The sequence below is a fragment of the Pangasianodon hypophthalmus genome, chromosome 3, assembly GCF_027358585.1.
Source record: "Pangasianodon hypophthalmus isolate fPanHyp1 chromosome 3, fPanHyp1.pri, whole genome shotgun sequence".
Lineage (NCBI taxonomy): Eukaryota > Metazoa > Chordata > Actinopteri > Siluriformes > Pangasiidae > Pangasianodon > Pangasianodon hypophthalmus.
The window spans coordinates 18,705,640-18,725,297 of NC_069712.1; the positions used below are offsets into that span (position 1 = coordinate 18,705,640).

General features: G+C 38.8%; 1 protein-coding gene across 19 annotated transcripts in view; it reads left to right on the forward strand.

The window, feature by feature from the left end:
- kcnma1a (potassium large conductance calcium-activated channel, subfamily M, alpha member 1a) overlaps positions 1 to 19,658 on the forward strand; it is a 147,317-nt gene that overhangs the window by 121,522 nt on the left and 6,137 nt on the right. For 15 of the 19 annotated variants that reach the window (XM_053232798.1, XM_053232793.1, XM_053232800.1 and 12 more), the window contains 9 exons: positions 2,296 to 2,389; positions 7,357 to 7,480; positions 9,643 to 9,867; positions 10,234 to 10,426; positions 13,809 to 13,922; positions 16,048 to 16,178; positions 18,144 to 18,338; positions 18,689 to 18,807; positions 19,054 to 19,278. In XM_053232798.1, the coding sequence (XP_053088773.1) occupies positions 2,296 to 2,389; positions 7,357 to 7,480; positions 9,643 to 9,867; positions 10,234 to 10,426; positions 13,809 to 13,922; positions 16,048 to 16,178; positions 18,144 to 18,338; positions 18,689 to 18,807; positions 19,054 to 19,278 (1,420 nt within the window). Of the gene's footprint in view, positions 1 to 184; positions 497 to 2,295; positions 2,390 to 7,356; positions 7,481 to 9,642; positions 9,868 to 10,233; positions 10,427 to 13,808; positions 13,923 to 14,766; positions 14,851 to 16,047; positions 16,179 to 18,143; positions 18,339 to 18,688; positions 18,808 to 19,053; positions 19,279 to 19,658 lie in introns of all 19 variants that reach the window. The other 4 variants (XM_053232811.1, XM_053232810.1, XM_053232809.1 and 1 more) reach the window with 2 other exon arrangements.

Here is a 19,658-nt window from a genome sequence, read left to right on the forward strand (position 1 = left end):
ATAGAAATTTCTGTAGATTTTTTTATAGAATTTGATTTCTGTTGACTATCTATTTAAAAAAAACATGAAATTACAAAAATATAATGACCAAGTTGTTTTTTTTAAATTAATTAATTAATTTTATATATTTATTTATTGTGCTAGAAAAGTTGTCTCACTGTTCTTATCTTCCATTGTTTGACAGTAAAGGAGGAAGTTAGACCCACTTTTCAAAATCGCACAGTTAAATTAGCTACCAGTATGACTGTCCCACAAACTTTGGCAGTGGAGCGTTCTGCTGAAGCCCTCGTAATTAACTGTAAAGGAAGTCTGCTTCCTCCAGTTCCACCCCCACGCCGAGGTCTCAGCCTGGCTGGCCTGAATCGGGCCCGCAGCCTGCCTGGGAAATACCGCTACCACCCCAACACCTCCATGCTCTCCTCCTCCCTGCGCTCGTCGGTCCTCTCCTCCACGCTCTCTTCTTCCATGCGCTCCTCCACTCGCCCGCCCACACCCTGTAGGTGCTTCTGTAGCAGTCTACACCTTGCATGGAACAGAGCTAACGCCCCCCTCCCTAGCACTGTGTGTGCATGTGTGAAAATGCATTGCAGCAGTTGCCAGCAATACTGTACAGTTCAGTTTGGAGAGTGCGAATGGGTATATTAGGTTGCACACAAAGAGATTTTGGAAGTGGAGCTATTCCACTGCCACTGCCTCTATCTCTGTTGTTGCTGTTGCCATTTGAGAGTTGCATTTAAAAAGTTGCATCACTCTGTCTGTATGCCAAAGTCGGAGAAGGCAGAAGCCTAGTCAAGTCGTCTGAGCACTGATACAAAAGAGCAGCATTTATTGTTGCCTGTGGTCTGGAACAGCAATCACACTTCACTGGACTGATCCTTTTTTGATTGAAGTTGTAAAGGTGCCCTAATGCAATTTGGAACAAACAGGGAGTTGCTGAAGCAGCCATGCTGCAGGTAGAGTTATTTCATTGTTAAGCCTCTTACTGAAGGGCACTGGAATAGCTCATAAATCTCTGCAGTCTAATTTGGAGAAGCAAGGGCAGGAGTGTGGCCTAGCCCAACCAGACCACTTCCTCCTTAGTCCTAATAGGAAAACAAAGGGTTGCAACATGGTGCTGTACTGCAAGTGATATTTTGAAAGTTGATTAGTGCTTCACATTGCTCTAGCCACTGTGTAGTTGTAAATGTCAAACAGTGGCATTTGGTACATACCCAGACAGAGCATTTTAAATTTGTCCTTTTTCATTAGCGCAATTAGATGATGCTGAAACAATAGTGATCCACAGAGGTTATATGACTTATAGTGGAGCTGCTTGCAGTGCTGGTAAACTTTTCTTTAATTATGTGCTGTGGATGTGAAGTCTAACTAGATTTGTGTTTGGAGTGTAATACAAGTGTCTCACTTTTAAGGCTCAAATAGAGAATTTCTAGTATGGACAACAGAGTAAGACCTGTACAAGCCATATAATTAGATTTTGTCATACTGATAAATATTTTGCATAAATATTCAGCACAGTGAATACAAAATTTATAATGAAAAAGATTATAACAGGAATAGAAACATTGCAGTGTTCATAGTTTCCACATAGATCTATAAGCCATGGCTTTGTACTTGTTACAGAACTGTGTAGCATTGCTATTAAGTCTGACATTCCTGAGAGTGTAAGGAGCTGGTGTTGACCTTCAGGCAGCTCCACTCTTGTAGATAGTACATTCAGTAGGAGGGATGCTTTTGACATTCATAGGCCCCTCAGTAATTTCCTCTTGGAGTGGTGTTTCAGCATTAGATGAGTGAGCTCAGTGGGTTCAGAGTGCTTGTGGCATGGAGGGATACATGCATAGACCAGCCCACACTCATCAGTTACAAGTAAGATGATGGGAATTGATTTTGCCATGTGGTGATCCATTGGAAAGCAAAACATATAACTCTTTTTTTCCCCCCACACTCCTTCCATCATTGTTTTAGTCCTTGTTCTCCATGCAAGGACAATGATGCAGAAGAGAGGTGATACATTACTGATGCAGATTGCTAACACTCAGGAGCAGAATGAGCATAGTAATCATTGAGTTCAAGTCTTAATGAGTGTCCTTCATGGCTTTTTTTTTTTTTTTTGCCTTCCTGAAATGTACATTTGTCCCTACTAACAATGTTCTCTTTCTATTTTCGGAGGTCGCTTCTGACTTATTTTGCCATGATTGATTGAGTGTTGCCTTTTGTGTTCTTTAATATGTCATCCCCAGCACACGTTACAATCCCTGCCGTCCACAGACTGACACTCTTTGCATGTGTTTGCAGTTGAAGACGAGCATCCATCAACGCTGTCACCCAAAAAGAAGCAGCGCAACGGAGGCATGCGAAATTCACCCAACTGCTCACCCAAAGTGATGAGGTAAGACATTGATTTTGAGACGCTCCCTGCAGCCTTCAAAAGGAAAGAGAGAGCGGCAGGGAGACGGGAGGGATGGTGATGGGTTTGGCGGGAGTAGGAGGAGTGGCGAGGGAGAGAGGGAGCGAAGGAGAGGAGAGGAGCCCTCTAAGGCTCAGACGTTTAAGCTGTCAGCCTGTCAGTGCTTAATGATAGAGCTGAAATATTTCTGTCATGAAAGAGGCTATGAAAAGCTGTTTGAAAAATACTCTTGCTTTAAAGTCTCAGCTGTCACCCCCCCAGTCTCGTCCACATGTAGTTCTTAAACAGCGGTGGCACTAATGACAGCAGCAGCCAATCAGCGATGCCCGTATGGTTACTTAGCCTCAGGCTCTTCATCTATTGTAGGAGCCCCAGTGAGTAGTGTTTTTGGAACTTAAGGCCATATGTGAGATGTATCATCACAATCAAAAATGAATTCAAATAATACCTTCCTTTTATCCCGTCCGGAGGAATTATAATACTGCTAATTGATTTTGACCGATAAAAGGGTTTGCTTTCTGCCCATGTGGCCAGGAGTCAGAAACTCTAGAGATGAGGATGTCCATTCGAGATCATAGAGCAATATTCAGGAAGGCAAGACAAGACATACTCAGTTCTCATATAATTTAGTATTATTAGTAATTTGGCTCTGAACTACATGTAAAAAGAAATTTAGGTAAACATTTTTACTTTTTAAATTTTTTTTGCCCTGAGCACTACTCTTTTCAATTCACTGAAAAATAATGCCTCAGTTAAGAATGCAGATATATAGCAGTTGAATTCACACCATACATACCGTACATACGCTCATTTGTATTTTACAAATTAGCTTCTTATATTAGACAAATACTGGAACACAGTTTAGTAGACCCTTAAACAAACTGTAAAATACAAAAAGAAAGAAAGAAAACTCACTTTCTTCTAGTCGCTTAAAAAGATGTTGAATTTTGATTTTTTAAAGCTCATAACGATTTTTCTGTGCTGCGATGATGGTCCCTGTTTGCAGTGTAATATATGCATCTTCCCTTTGATCTGTGAGTGATAATAATTCTTGGGAGTTATTTACCCTGTTTTGAAATGCTTCAAAGCAGTGCCAAAGTTTCCTGTGCTTTAGGGTGCCTCTGTGTTCGACTGGCTCTTGGGTACTAGATGACAGGTTCTCAGTTCTAGGTGTAGGCTTTTCAAGTCATAGCCCTGCAGCAAAACATCAAATTACCAAATGCAGACCTGTACACTTCTCCAACCATTGCCTTTGCTGTCAATACACCACATATTGAATACTTTAGCCTTGAAAAATGTGTTTTATGCACAATGATAAGTGATTGTTTAAGGTAGCCTTAGGGATAATTTATTGTACAAACATGGAAGGTAAGAACAGCGAGCGTATACCATATAAACTATGGTTTTTACATACTTTTATGCCTCTAGGCCGTCGTAAATAAATAATGATCAACAGATTGGCTGTGGGTTTTTGAAAAGCCTGCCTTTGTCAGTTTGCATGATGGGGAAAAATTTCAAAGCAAAAGGCTCCTTTCATAGGCTGCTGGAGAGGGACTGGGGGAGTCAGTGACTGCCAAGTGATGGGCTAGAATAGCTAAACACTCCATGAAAAGCAGCTAGCCCAACTCTGAGCACAACTTCTGCTCTGGTTATAACTCCAACTCTACGAAATCACATCTAGGGCACTCCCTTAGCAATGAAAGTGTGACATTTATAAGTTACCGGATAGAATTTGAAAATGTTCACAATGTGGTTTAGCACCAAAAGAAAAAAAACACTATATATATATATGGATTGAAGGTAACTTGGTGCATTTTATTTCTGTTGCAATAATGAAGCCATCTTTACTGAATTTCCCCTACGGGCTATCAGTAAAAGTACAACTTATCTTATCTTGGTATTTTTATTTAATCAAATGTGCCATGCAGACAATGAACAGCTCTTCCTCACTGAAATTAACAAAATGCACACAGACTGCCTAATAGGACCTGAGACATATCTAATTGTGGGAAGTCACAGTGCATTTTGCCATGATCTGCTGCCAGAGCAGCGGTGTCATATTGCTAGTTTGGAGTGGCGTGGAGCAGAGAGTTGTGCACTGACTGGCAGGCTTTGCTGACAGTGCTGAGACGAAGCTATCTTGGCAGAGGTGTGCAGTGGCAATCAGCATGGTGAAGAGATGGAAGTGACAGGGGTCCGTAGAGTGAGTGGTGAAACACGCAGCATATAATGAAATATTCAGTTCGGGTGAAAAAGCACTAAATGCTTTCACTGTTATTATCACCTGCCCACCGCCTGATATCATCTCTGCAATACTAGCATGCTAATTGACACGTTTTTGATGTGATATTTCGGCAATCAAACAGCGTCGAAATGTAGAGTGAAAGGGGGAGGCTTCAAAGCAATGTCAATGAATAAACTCACTTAAGAGACAGGCGGAGCATGGGCGAGAAAGAGAGAGAGAGAGAGAGAGAGAGAGAGAGAGAGATAACAGTAGCTTGTTTTTAGTTATTTATCATTGTGCCTTATTTTGAATGCATTATTTCCTGTAGAGTGTTAAATTGTTTTTGATAGTACATTTTGTTTTAAATTGAAACAAGATTTATTTGGACTGCTGATAACGATGCAGAAGTTGTACATGTAAATTAATTTGCTTGAATATTATCTCTCATTATGCAAATATTGGAAACAAGGGCAATGTCTTATCAGTCATTATTCTATAAATAAATAGAGGGAGGTCCAAATGCAATTTAGAAATTCATTGTTAATCATGATATGTAATAGAACAAGGCATGATAGATGTAATATTCAGCCATTCCATGTCAACTAAATAACAACATGCATAAAATTACACAATTAAAAATGTATTATCAGTGAATGTGTAAAGGACCAATACATGATAGGCGAGGAAAGCAGCATGAGGAGAATAACTCTAGAATAAATGCTAATTAATAAATAAAATAATAAAATAAAAGCTAACTGGCACAGATACAGTAACATAGAAAGATCACGTGCTGAGAAAACACCTCAGAACTCATAATAAAAAAACATTATTTTAACATTATCTTGATTTCCCTTGTCATTACTGTTTTAATATTATAAAATGATGCCCAATATATCAGTTATTTCCTGCTTATGTAATAAATTATGTTTATTAGCCCAATAGGATCTGTGCCATGGTTTTGGTAAAAATTAGCATAAACTGCAGTTGATATCGTGTTTCTGGTTGGACCAGAACAGTATCAAGGGTCAAGGTTCTTTATTTGTCACATGCATATTACATACATGTGATGTATTAATGTAGTGAAATGTTCTTCCTTAGTGCCTCAACCCACAGTGCAACAGTGATACATAACGTATCATGGTGATGAACTCTAGGTGCCGTCAAATAGTGTGAGTTTGAGGGAATTAATGGTGAAAGCCGTGTGAAAATCTGCACAGTGGAGGTGCAGAAAAGGAAAAGCATGTACCCCTGTAGCTGTGGAGCAGAGAGGAAGCTGCTTGGTGTGGCCTCAGGCTATTACCTCAAAGGCAGGCTTTCAGCCCCACTCAGCTCTCCAGTAGTGGGCTGCTCAGTGGGCTTTTGTTGACATTGTTATGGCCTCTTGACAAGTATCCTGTGGTCTTCCTCCCAAAATGCTCTCATAAATGATAGAATCCCACAGAAATGTATGATACGCATTATCAGACCGAATACATCAACATCAAGTGCTAGTTTTATATTTTTAACTTTAAATACATTGCAAAAAAAACCTCCGTTGAACATGTGCTTGTCAGTGAACTTTGTTTGCATGTCAACCTCCAGCAGTAAACCAAACCTGAAGCTTTTTTTTCTTTGGCAATACCCACACACACCCATAACAAACCAGCAGTCCCCATATTCATTCAGAAAAGCCTCTCTCTGCTAGACCAATTGCTGAGTGCTTTCATGGGAGCCAGGTGATCCCATGTGCTAAATATATGCTAGTTCTGGTGTTAGCAGTTGCAGAGTAGTAGGACCTCTTTCATGGTCACTGTTCCCCCAGATCAGCTTCAGCAACCCAGCCACGCTGTTTTAGATTAGCCTGTTTGGCCGTGACACTTTTCTGAAACATTAATGGCCTTCAGTTCAGGAGAGCAAAATGAGATCGGGCAAATTCCTAAAATATTTAAAGTGCAACCCTGTTAAAGCTTTTACTAGGGGTGGGGGTGGAGGTCACAGCACGTCAGAACCTGAGTGAGGTAAAAGCCAGTAATTGGCTTTCCATTCCGGTGCCACTCAGTGAGCACACTATTCAGACTCGCTCTCTTCCACTCCAACTCTGTCACCAGTGTGTGTCACCAGCACATACACACTATGATGGGAACACAGATCCACTCTGACAGTGATGGCCTTGTCACACACACCTACTCTGCTTCTGGCTGATAGGTTATTGTGGATATGCTATTTGATTAATGTCACAATTATAAGATAATGTTCCAGCTAAAAGGTACACTCTTGTCATATGTATAACATTTATAGTAAGCCTTATGAAGGTGGTTTACGGATTGTATAGTGAAACTAAACTCTCATTGATAAAAAAAAAAAAGGCAATTACAAGAAAATGCAGCATGCAGGACAGCCAACAATATCAAATTAAAATAAATCAGTAACATCAATCATGTATTTTCTGTCATTGTATTGAACAACCACAGCGGGAGTAGTGTTAACTAGGAGTAGAAAATGACTTTGTAAAAAAAACTTTGTGCTTTGATTATAGAACTAAATAAAAAGTATTATTTTAAAATATAGAGTATTTATAATTCAGTTTATAATTTTAATTACTCCACAAATCTCTCCATTTATACACCTGGATCTCCATAGTAGCAATAACAATTCTTCATAGCCTGCACATTAATTTGTAATAATACAGCTTGTAGTTTCCTGTGGTTTAATTACATTTTCTTAATTTTCTTCTTCTCCTGTACAGACATGACCCTTTACTTATTCCAGGAAATGAGCAGATTGAGAATATGGACGTTAATGTGAAGAGATACGACTCCACTGGAATGTTTCACTGGTGTCCTTCTAAAGACATTGAGAAAGTCATTCTGGTGGGTACTGTTCTGTACTATGACAAAATACACACACATTACACATCAGACACACAGGTGCTAACGAGAGAATCACTGCACACTCACACATTGACGTAATGTACACATAGATGCATAAAGCATGAAAATGATCGGTTTCATGTCTTATACATATTTAAATAAGTGAATAATTAAATACGTTGCTGAAGTGGTCTAGAGGTTTTAACACTCTGAGGCCTCAATGTTTATGACCACTGGCACCTGGTGCAAAGCAGCACTAATATACAAAGAGGTTTAGATAGATAGACTTGCTTCTGTGAGATCCAATAAAACCAAGTGTGTCCAGTGCAGCCCAGTAACATTTCTAATGATGTATGATTCTATTTCACTTAGATTTTACATGAATATTTTACTGATCTAAATAACCATGTGAATTATGTTGATATTTTAGTGGTAATGTCACACATGTGGGGATTTGAATACACGTTTCAGTGTTTTTTTTAAAGTAAACAGTCCACACTTATATTTAAAAAAAAAAAAAAAAAAAAAAAAAACAGGCCAGGGGCAAAGATACTAATATTGGGATAATGCAGAGACCCAAAGTCATAAATATGAGAATGAACAAAAAACCAATGCAGAATATAGACAGAAGGACAGAGAATAGGCTTCAGCTTGAGTGTCCTCTTTTGTCCTCTTTACATTATCTTCTGTGACAAAGTGAGATCGTAACAGGTAGAAATACCTGGATTCTGACATAATGTACCACAGATGTGTTTTCTGTCTTCTCATGCACTTTTGTGGGTGTTCACTCATGTGTAAGCATGACATAGCGCCAGACGTCCAGACATAGCTGTTTGTGCTTGTGAGCTGTTTGTGCTTGGTTTCATATCCTGGAGAAAAATCTTACATGTTATGTACAAAACTGTTTGCCACTGTGCATGTGGAAACACACAAATTAGTTTTTGCATTTTTATCTGGCTACTTTTGAACTGTCCTTGAACTGTCCTATATATATAATGACAAAAGTATGAAACCATTTTAGGTCCTTGGTCAAATATTTATTTAGGGAAACTACATCTTGTAATACTCTTTGTCCATTGGCCTGCTTTTTTTTTATGCAGATCTGTCAACCCTGGTCATATGTCACTAACACATCAGTTTCCCTACAATTAATAAAGAAATTGAACAAATTAAACAAGAATTTTGTGATAATTTTCTAAAATTTAAAGAAGCTGTAGTCCACCACCAGAATGGTATTGCAGGTTTTTTTTTTAAGAAGTACGTATTCTTTGCAAATCTGTCATTTTCAAACCAAATAGAAATCAAATACTTGTATTCATGACTTTCTCACTGTTGACTTGTTCTGATATGATAGTCTTTATTTAATAAGAACTTCATTTACACATTATCTTTATTACTGAATTTTCCATTACTGCATTTCCTCTTTAGTCTCGGGCTTTTAAACCACAATTTGCAACTCACGCAGAGCACATAGTAGTAGGCTCTCTCAGGCACAGTTTGTGTAATGAGCTACAGCCTTTGTAAATTGAACATTAATTTCAGACGGCTTGTGAACGAATTTTTGCGTCCACATCCAGCTGCGTTTTGCACTGCGCCTCCTGACATACATACATCTGGCCTAAAGTTTTTATATCAGCTAATTCTCCTTCTCCCTCAGAAGGGAGAAAACATGACTTACTCTTGGATTATACCTGCAAATTGTGTTTGAACCTGTAGAAAATTAGGGACTTAGCAAAATATTCTGACATAATATTGTTTATGTTGCAATATCCACTTTAGCAGTGAGGCCGCTATCATACAGACCTGCTCTGCTTTGTATAAGAAAAAATATTTAAAGACTAAACAGTAATAATAATTGTGGCACACACAATAATTAGTACTATATATATTATCTGTACTAAACTTTTATTTTGTAAAACAATGCTTAATGTCTGTGTCTCATTCCACTTCTACTACATTCAAATCCTCAAGTACATAGCTTTAATTTAGGTGTATGTAGCAGTTGTTTAATGGATAACAACATACAATAATATGTACTGTATAAAGGATAACATATAATAGTATGAAATATGTAATAATATATAATAATTTAATGGATAACAACATATGACAACATATAATAATATGCTTTTCTTTCTTTCTGGCCGTGATTCTCTCTATAGACGAGGAGTGAGGCCTCCATGACGGTTCTGAGTGGACATGTCGTGGTCTGTATATTTGGAGATGTCACTTCTGCTTTAGTGGGGCTGCGAAACTTGGTGATGCCTTTAAGAGCGAGTAACTTCCATTACCATGAGCTGAAGCACATAGTGTTTGTAGGCTCACTGGATTATCTGAGGAGGGAATGGGAAACCCTTCATAACTTCCCCAAGGTCTCCATCTTACCCGTAAGTACACTGAGTAAGCATTAGGCTTTCACTTCTAGTCAAGGCACGAGGAGGCAAAACAATTTAACTACTAATTAAGCACCCTTTACTAAGTTTATGCTAGCTGTGTGTAACACTTCCTGCTTTAGAGCTTGTTAAAACTGCTTTGGCTTAGCGTTGGGGGCCAAAATGCTGCCATCGGCAAAGGCTACCCTTTAGATCAGAGAACATATTCTTGTGCACGTAGTTAGATCAGCTGAATGTCATTGCCTTTAGGGGAAAAAATTGTTGACTAATTTCCTAGAGGTCCAAAGCTCAATCTTTAACTTGTTTTTCTCCATTTTTCTTCTTACTCCCCATGTGTCTCTTGCTCTCTCTCTGCTGAAGGGCACACCATTAAGTCGAGCTGATTTAAGGGCTGTAAACATCAACCTCTGCGACATGTGCGTTATCCTGTCAGCCAATCAGAACAAAATTGACGATGCTTCACTGCAGGACAAGGAATGCATCTTGGCATCACTCAACATCAAATCTATGCAGTTTGATGACAGCATTGGGGTCTTGCAGGCTAATTCCCAAGGTAAAGAGTGGCCTAGGACACTTCAACACGCACCATTGAGAGGATTGAGCTCTGCAGCCTCAGTCTGCTGGACTGCAAAACTGATTGCTGTCTGCTTGAAAAGACAAAAGGGTCAAACTTTCTATTAAGATGCATCTTAATGGAAAACAAGCACAATAGATATGAATAATTAAGGATCAGACACAGGAGCATTATTGCATTACATAATATGTGTTTTTATTCATTTCATGTTCACTGAATTAATTAGTCCTTCTTCAGTATGCATTTTTGGTTATACATGTGTGTGGTATCATCTCTTCTCTAATCAAAGCACTGCTAAAATTCCCAAATATCACACTGCAGACCGTGCATTATTTGCCTCCATTAGTGGGGCTGCGGCAGATTTGTTTGCCGACAAATTGAGTTGAACAGATTGTTTATGCATTCAGATAAACATGTAACCCTCTTGTGCCCATCAGGATTCATCATCATTAAGCAGGCAGTACAAATCAGCAACACCACTTCTTCAGCTGCTCTTCATTACGCAAATTACACAGCCCACACAAGCTGGCATAGAACAATTAAGATTTCAACTGTTATTGAGGAGCCACTTTTGCAGAGAACGATGGAGCTGAAGCTTTGAAATGACAGCATTTGTGAGAAATGTGTGAGACTAAGCAGAATGCTCTTTGTAACACAGCAGCGGCTGTTAGTTTGTGAAGAATCGGTCCCCCGTCTTGGCTGATAATAGACCTTTATCATTCTGTTTGTGGAAGAGACACAGGAAGACAATGTGTCTTTATTGCTCCATCTATTAATTCATTTAAACATCTGGTGTGATGAGCTACTGAAGAACATATTTTTTTTTATTAACATGCTTAATAGTGAAAAAAATCAGTTTGGTTATAGGTACTTAGGCAGTATGCTGTTCTTTCAAATAAAGGAAATTACATTTTAATTTAGTATATAATTGGCAGCATATAAGCTTACAAAAATTATTAACAATGCGCGAATATAGGTTTTTTTGTTTTTTTTTTAAACAGGACACATATTTATCAAACCGTCTCACCCTGCATCATTTCTGTAACCAACTGTCTAACTCATACTTCTCAATGCATGGTGTTGAATTTGAAGACGAAGGTGTAAATGACTAAATCAGCAAGCTTATTGCCAGGGGAAAGGTATAGACAAGTGCAAAATGAGCAGTGCCTGGGGGTGTGTGCTTTTGTTAGGGAACCCATATTATGTTCTTCTACAGCCTTGGGGGGAGAAAACGTTCTTACAATAATAGGCTATGTAAAGCTTTTATATTCAATCATTTAAAGACAGAGATCATTTTCATGACTAAAAATTAAAGCATGACTGTTGACTTATAATTAAATAAAAAAACTCATTAATTTATATTAATAAATCTAAATTTATCCATCAAGGTTTTTATATATTTAATACCATTATTTAAATAATCGTTAATATACTCATAATCATTATTATATTATTTATATATAATAATAATTATTGTATGAAAATGCTATAAATTAGATAAATTAAATAATTATAATTGTATACAAATACATTAATCACTTTTTTATATACATAAAAATATTGCTATAATGTATATAGTAATATAATTATGTAAAAATTCTTTAAATTATATAAATTAAATGATTATAATTGTATACAAATATATTATTTATCTGATGATTTATGCAGTGGGGGAACCATATCAAAGCAAGGAAGGTTAACACATAGCATAGATAGATGTTATGGTCAAAAAATGATAACTCCTTCACGTTTACATATTTACAAATGTCAGTGCACAGTATATCATTACATCTCTGACAAAACATACAATTATAATTAAAAAATTAAACCTTAATGTACTTCTAGTTTATTGAGCTGTTTTTATCTTTCTTGTAAGAACATCAAGACAGGCACACACACTCATACACACACACACAGGGACAAATGTCCTTCGTCAGCTGTGCGAACCTCTTCATTAGTATCTCGAAAGCCATTGTAACAATTTATGGAAGAGTTGCGAATCAGCATTTTGTCATCAAAACATATCACATAGCTTTGGTTGGCTTTTATAAGTGTTTCAATTATTAAGTGTCTGTTTTTCACAGTTTGAAATCTAAATAAATGTAATGTCATATGATATTTAATATTAGTAAGCAAGTTAATGCACTACACAGTTACAAGCAAAGTAAACTTTTAGGGGATTTTACTAGGTTAGGATGCCTCTGAAAGCCTCTTTTCCTATGTGGAGTTACTATAAGATAAACCTTGGAATTGTTATTCTGCAGTAGCTATTGTCCTAAATGAGATCCTAGCTTCAGTCATCATTGTTACTGAACAGAATAAGATTTTACAGTTAGGTTGTTTCTGTAATACAGCTCCTGTGGTATAAACTTTCACCAGAAGATGCACAATGCTGCAGTGCTGGTTCAAACTGAGAAGTGAAAATGTTAACTGTGGTAGTACCTTCCTGCCTTTGTTGTGGAAAGTGAATTTCATAGACATTACGAAAAAGATACCCATTCTGAATTGTTTAGATTTTTTTCAGCAAGGAGCTTTACTCAGACTGTCATTGTTTATTTGATGTGTCAAACGTGTAAGCAGGAATTATTTTGTTTGCAGTTGGAAATTTGGGGAAAGTGGGAAAATGTTAGTGTCTTCCCCCTGCTCTCACATCTTTTGGCTGAATAGAGGCTCTGTGAGCACACAGAATTCTGCAGTATACTTTTAAAACTTTGTGACCTGAATCTATTCCTGCATTATGTTTTCCATTGTACAAAAAAGGAAACTATATGCTTGCATTTTTTCTCTAGTCAGCACTAAATGATGGATGTCAAAACAGGCCTGATGCATTATGCATATGGCATTACTGATTTAAGGTGTTTACTTGTCAGCTTGAGGAAATGCAAAAGTGTCAAGTCATGTGAATTCATAGTCCCGTCACTGGCGCTTGTATTTCATGGCTCAGAATCGCGTTTTCACATAAAAGGTTTTCAGGATCCACTTCACCAATTTTATGGTAACAAAATGAACAACATATAAAATTTATATCTACCAGCTGATGGAAAGCAGCAAATGCTAAATATGTCTCAGCTGACCTCTAAAAGCTGAATATACACAGTGCAGTGTTTTAGACAGGCGCTGTGGTCCTTTCATTCTATATAATCTTTGACGTTGTCTCTGTTTTACAGCAAAACAAAGGCATTTATACCACTACAACTTGAGTGCGGTGTTTTTTTTTTTCTTTACCATGGAAATTAATCAGTAATAATAATAATAACAGTCCAGGCATTTGGTTGATTGGACCTTTAGCCTGACTGTGTCCTGTCTATGTGACTAACACAGGTAGTGCTTCTAATCTATTATCCCTCCCTCACTCCTTCAGGTTTTACACCTCCGGGAATGGACAGATCGTCTCCAGACAACAGTCCAGTGCATGGGTTGGTTCGCCAAGCATCCGTCACCACTGGCTCCAACATCCCAATCATAACTGAGCTAGGTAACCTGTGACTGCTACCATGTAAATATCTACTGTATCTATAAGTCTAACAGCTGTGACGTAATTGTCTCAGTGCTGTTGTGCCTGGTGAGATGTGCGTCTGTTGGTTTTCTGGATTGTTGAGCTAAATAGGTCAAAGCCAGGTGCGTAACAATATTTCCTTTAATGCATGTGAGTAGCTGGACTTGCATAGAGGCAAAAGGCATCTTGTAAAATGGGTCCATTTATTAATAACAATGACGGTGGTAGTATTCCCTGGACAGAGGGACTCATGAAAGTTTCAGATCTCAGAGGGCACTAAAGCACATGGGATTGGCCACTCTAAGTCTCCAATGACCCAATTATAGTGCACTTCAATAGAAGGCCCTGTAAGCATCACACACCACACACTTAAATTCCAGTGGCCCCTCAAGACCAGAGGAATCAGATATCGCCCATGAGGGTTTCCAGAGGCCCACATCGGAGATACATAATTCCAGTGCTGTTAGAGTAGCTAACATGGCAAGAAACCTCATGAACTGAAAAAAATTGTAAGCATTTGCCTATGATCGCCTCCTCCCCCCACCAAGTACCGTACCCCCACCCCCCAAGTACTTTTCCACTCTAGCACTAAAAGGCTAAAACCCACACATCACGGAGGCAGGCTCTGTTTACCAGTTAGGCACAGATGTCTGGTATCTCGCGCTGCACTTACATATACTGTGCCCTTCTGAAAGCAGATACTGTACCTTTACATTTCTAATCCCACTTTTGATATGATACTCTCATAATGCTTTGCATTTTTGCTTGCCTTTGAACTTGTTTCAATAACAATCTCCCCTCAACATTGTTTTATCGTCATTAGCTAAGCCTGGCAAACTACTGCCTTTGGTTCCATTCAGTCAGGAAAAAAACAGTGGAACCAACATACAAATGATAACAGAACTGGGTAAGCTGTGCCTTTGTCCTCCACTGCACTGATGCTCAGCCTCCTTCATCGGCTTGTCTTGATTTCTCTGGCTGCAGACAAGGCCTGCTCCCATGGCATCACTTTGAACACATTTTTATTCTCGGTTCTGGTTGAAATTGACTCTCTTGTTTTGGACTTTTTTTTCCCTCCTCTCTCTGAGCATCACTAGGCCTTTGATCACACTAGTCTGTCCTTGTGGCTGTTTCCATAGCATCTCCCTGCAGTTCATTTCTGTAGCCCAGGCTCTTTTTCATCAGCAGCCGGTCTGAAAGACTGACATTTCTCTTCCACAGCTCACAGGAAGTCTGGGAAGAAATCAAATTTTAAAAAAAACACCCTCTAGATAAAACCTTCCCTTTAAGCCGTTTATTTTTATTTATTTATTTTGGAGCTGGTCTTAATCTCTAAAGCATACATTTTGAAGAAGGCTGAAACAAAGATTTGTATGAAGCTGTGCTCAAATCGAACTGGGTTTCAGGGCATTTTCTCCGAACGCTGGCTACTCTAGAAAATATCCTCAAAAAATCACTGCTGTTGTTGATCTGAAAATGCGAATTAAAGTTCCAGCTGACAGTAAATGTACATCAAAATAAATGTATTTGTGAATAACACTTTCATTTCTCCTTTTTTAACCTCTGAACTTTCAATAACAAGCTCCCCTTAATTTTTTATCATTATTAGCTAAGCCTGGCTTATGCTTCATTGAGAGAATTGAGTGAGAATTACGAGAATTTCTAGAGTAGCATTTTCCCCACTTTTTTTATGCCATTCATCTGTATTTTTGCATGTAGTAATTTATATAGAGGATATGCACACAGTTTTAGCTGCTGTTAATACTTTTTAAAAACCTTTTAGGGTATTGTCTTTTAAGTACAGTACATGACAGTAATGTGGTGTTCCACAGATATCTGTTGTGTTTTCTTTCATTTGTATATTTTTTAGACTGCATGATACTTGATGTGCATGTTTTGTTTTTATTATTTATTTTATTTATACAGAATATGTAGTAAGATGCACTCTTTCTCTATACCACTTTAAGAGCAGGTTTAATGTCCCACTTTTAAATATTAAAGCCATATTTTCTTTACAGATGTATGTTAGACCCTCTAGCATTTATAAATCTTGATTGCTTCTTTGTTTTCTGTCTGATCTCTAATGTATGTTCTTGTGCCACAGTGAATGATTCAAACGTTCAGTTCCTGGACCAAGATGATGATGATGACCCGGATACAGAGCTGTATCTGACCCAACCCTTTGCCTGTGGGACAGCTTTTGCTGTCAGTGTGCTCGACTCTCTTATGAGCGCTGTGAGTTTAATGTTGATCCCTCACAAACATATTTACTCCCTGTGGGATTTACATTTTTAAATTAATCATAACTGAGGAGAGTATACATTCAGCTTTAAGCTTTACTCAGTTTTTTTAAATGAACTTTTACTTTATGTTGAATAAGGAGCAATAATTTATCACAGTATTTATCATACCTTCCACTGTGCCCCTGACCAAGATTTAGCAGTTAATGAAGATATGAATCGGTTACTGAAGATTGAATGAATGACTACTTTAGCATTATTTTGTTAATTATAATATTTCTTGTTTGTTGTATATAGTCACATTTGTATTTCTTGTTATTTATTGGAATTTAGTATTTATGTAGTTAAAGTTACCATAGGTAAAGTCAAATTAGTTTCCTCATAACTTTGAAGAGTAATAAGTAGAATGTTTTTCACTTTTGAAAGTATTAATATTGAACAGTGTTATTGTACATTTAGTGAGTATTCTTTGTGTACGCACTTAAATAACATAATGATGGACTGAACATGGTTCCCTCTCAAAAACTTTAGCAATTCCATTTTTTCCTCCCCTTATGAAGTGTTGTGTAGAATTACATGATGGTATCTACTGATCTGCTGAAGCTAATCCTCTGAAAAATTGTAAAGGAAACAAAAAACCTCAGGCTCTGCTGTTCTCAGATGTAGTGCTTGAGCATTACTGGTAGGCAGAGGTTTGTAAATAAAACGCCACATAGATCAGACTGTCAGCTGTAGTGACATCAAAAGGAAAATCGTTACCAAGACTCCTCATATAATATGTCATGAAATGAACTTTCAGGAGGCTTATTAGATTTTTTAAACAAGGTAGGTGCTTGAGTTCTCTTTAATGGCACTCCTTGACACACAGGTGGGCTCCTATGCGGTCCAAAAGCTTTAATCTCCAAACATTGTCATCTTGGATAGAGAAGAGACTTCACTGTCTCTCTTTTTCTCATTCTCTTCCTCCATCTCCTCTTTTCGCTCCATTCTTTCCTTTACCTACAACCATTGCTACAACCCCTATTCCCACCCCCCCACCCCCCGCACTTTTCGCATGATGGCTTAATTCTAGTGCCTTTCACTTTGAGTGAAGTTAGAACAAAGCAGCCTTCAAGTGTGTTCCACTCTGGACAAAGGTGAAGCTGGCTAATAGACAGCTCTCATCTATCATTCAGCTGAATGGTGCTGTCAGGGGCCTGGAAAGGTGTCACTCCATACACCGTCTGAGTTCCACCTCCTGCTGCCGCTCAGGCCAGCTCCTCTCTTTCTCTCTCTCTCTCTCTCTCTCTCTCTCTCTCTCTCGCTCTCTCTCTCTCACACATACACACACGTTCACTCACTCACACACACAGATACACAGGGTAAAAAGACCTGCCTTTCGCCACAGAGTGTTGTCAGCACCATGCATTAATGTGTCACATGTAGAGGTATTTAAGTGGACTGTGAAAAATGAAAGATGCAGAAATAATGAAATCAAACCACAGACTGACTGTATTGATTTGGTTTTCTAAACTATATCTAAATTTAATATTAGAATATTTATTTTGCTGATCTCGATGTAATCCACAGTGTGTTTACAAGAACATGAGAAATGTGATTCCTGAATACTGTACATCTGGATGCAGGAGCTTATCCACTGACTGCATCGTGAGATCCAGAAAGATAATTATTTCCAGTAATGATAATTGATAACTGGAGCAGTTTTCCGCTGGTACAGTGTGTGAAACGCTCTCCTGTTAAGCATGGCTGGTGATATCAAATGAATGTTGAAGAGGAGGGAAAACAACAACAACAGCTGGCTTAATTGCGTTGCTGTGTCTCTTCCCGTCGTGGGGGGTGCAATGTGAAGAGACAGCTCAGGGTCTAGATAACAAGGCCCAGAATGGCTCCAAAATCTCTGCTGTCTTCCATGGTGACTCTAATGGTGCTGCTGTCCGTATCCTTTACCTCATCTCTGCAGACGTACTTCAACGATAATATCCTGACTCTGATCCGGACGCTGGTGACAGGAGGGGCCACGCCGGAGCTGGAGGCGCTGTTGGCCGAGGAGAATGCACTGCGCGGAGGATATAGCACGCCGCAGACGCTAGCTAACAGGGACAGGTGTCGCGTGGCACAGCTCGCCCTCTACGATGGCCCTTTTGCAGACTTGGGGGTAAGTGGATGCTTAAGAAGAGCTGACAGCTTTTGTCACTTTCCCCAACAGCACATGCTCCCCTGTCCGACGCCTCTGCTGCCCGTTAATGCAAACCAAACATGCAGAGCAGGCACAGAGAGACAGAGAGAGTGTGTACGAGTGAGTGAGTGTAAGAGGAATGTGGGAATAAAGCTACGCCAAACTGTCTCCTTCTCATTCATTATCAGCTTTGTAACATTGAGCCTTATTGTTGGGCGGTGGGGTGGGGGGGGAGGGAGTGGCGGCTGTTACTAAATTTGACATGTTTGAATTTTTCAATCTGTCCCCAAATCATAATTCATCATAATTTGTTATTTTCTCTCTTTTAGGATGGTGGTTGTTATGGGGACTTGTTTTGTAAAGCATTAAAAACCTACAACATGCTGTGCTTTGGAATCTATAGATTAAGAGATGCACACCTAAGTATGCCGAGCCAGTGCACAAAAAGGTGAGCTGTCCTCAACTTCCAAATGGATTTCACTCAAAACATCACCCTCTGAGAGGTGTTCAGCATGAGACTTAGAGTCACTACATGTATTCAGCATAACGCCTGCTACAGCAGTCAAAGCAGTCAATATGGAATCTATTGATTTATTCTCTGAAACATTAAGCAGCCATATTAGTAAAGGATATGATTTAAATGATATTATGATTAAATCTTTACTGAGATTCAGATGTGTTTGTACGTTTACAGATATGTGATCACCAACCCACCCTACGAGTTTGAGCTCGTCCCCACAGACCTGATCTTCTGCCTGATGCAGTTTGACCACAACGCAGGTCAGTCGCGAACCAGCCTGTCCCATTCGTCCCATTCCTCACACTCATCTAGCAAGAAGAGCTCCTCAGTTCACTCTATCCCTACCACCAACCGGACCAACCGCAGCAGCAAGACCCGCGAAAGCCGCGACAAACACAAGTAAGAGCCTGTACCTCGCTATACACTGTGTGTCTGTGCTCTGTGTTTGTATGTTTGTGCTTGTTGATTGCTGTTGTGAGCACTTGTCATACAAAAAGAGTAATGTTTGTGTTTTTTCTACCCAAATCTGCTTGTGTTGTTTGTGCATTTGCTCTGTGATGATGTGCATGTGATGTTTGCTCTGAGCTCAGACTGGACCCATTAGTTCATTGCTTCATTTCAGCCACACTTTATTTCAGGACCATAGCAGCACTGGCCTGTGTTTGGCTGTTCCATTATAACGATGCAGTAAAATGCCAGGGCAATTTGAAAGTTTTTGCTATAACACGTTTTGTGTAATTTGTGTAATTATAACATTTGTTTAATTCAAATGACCATTT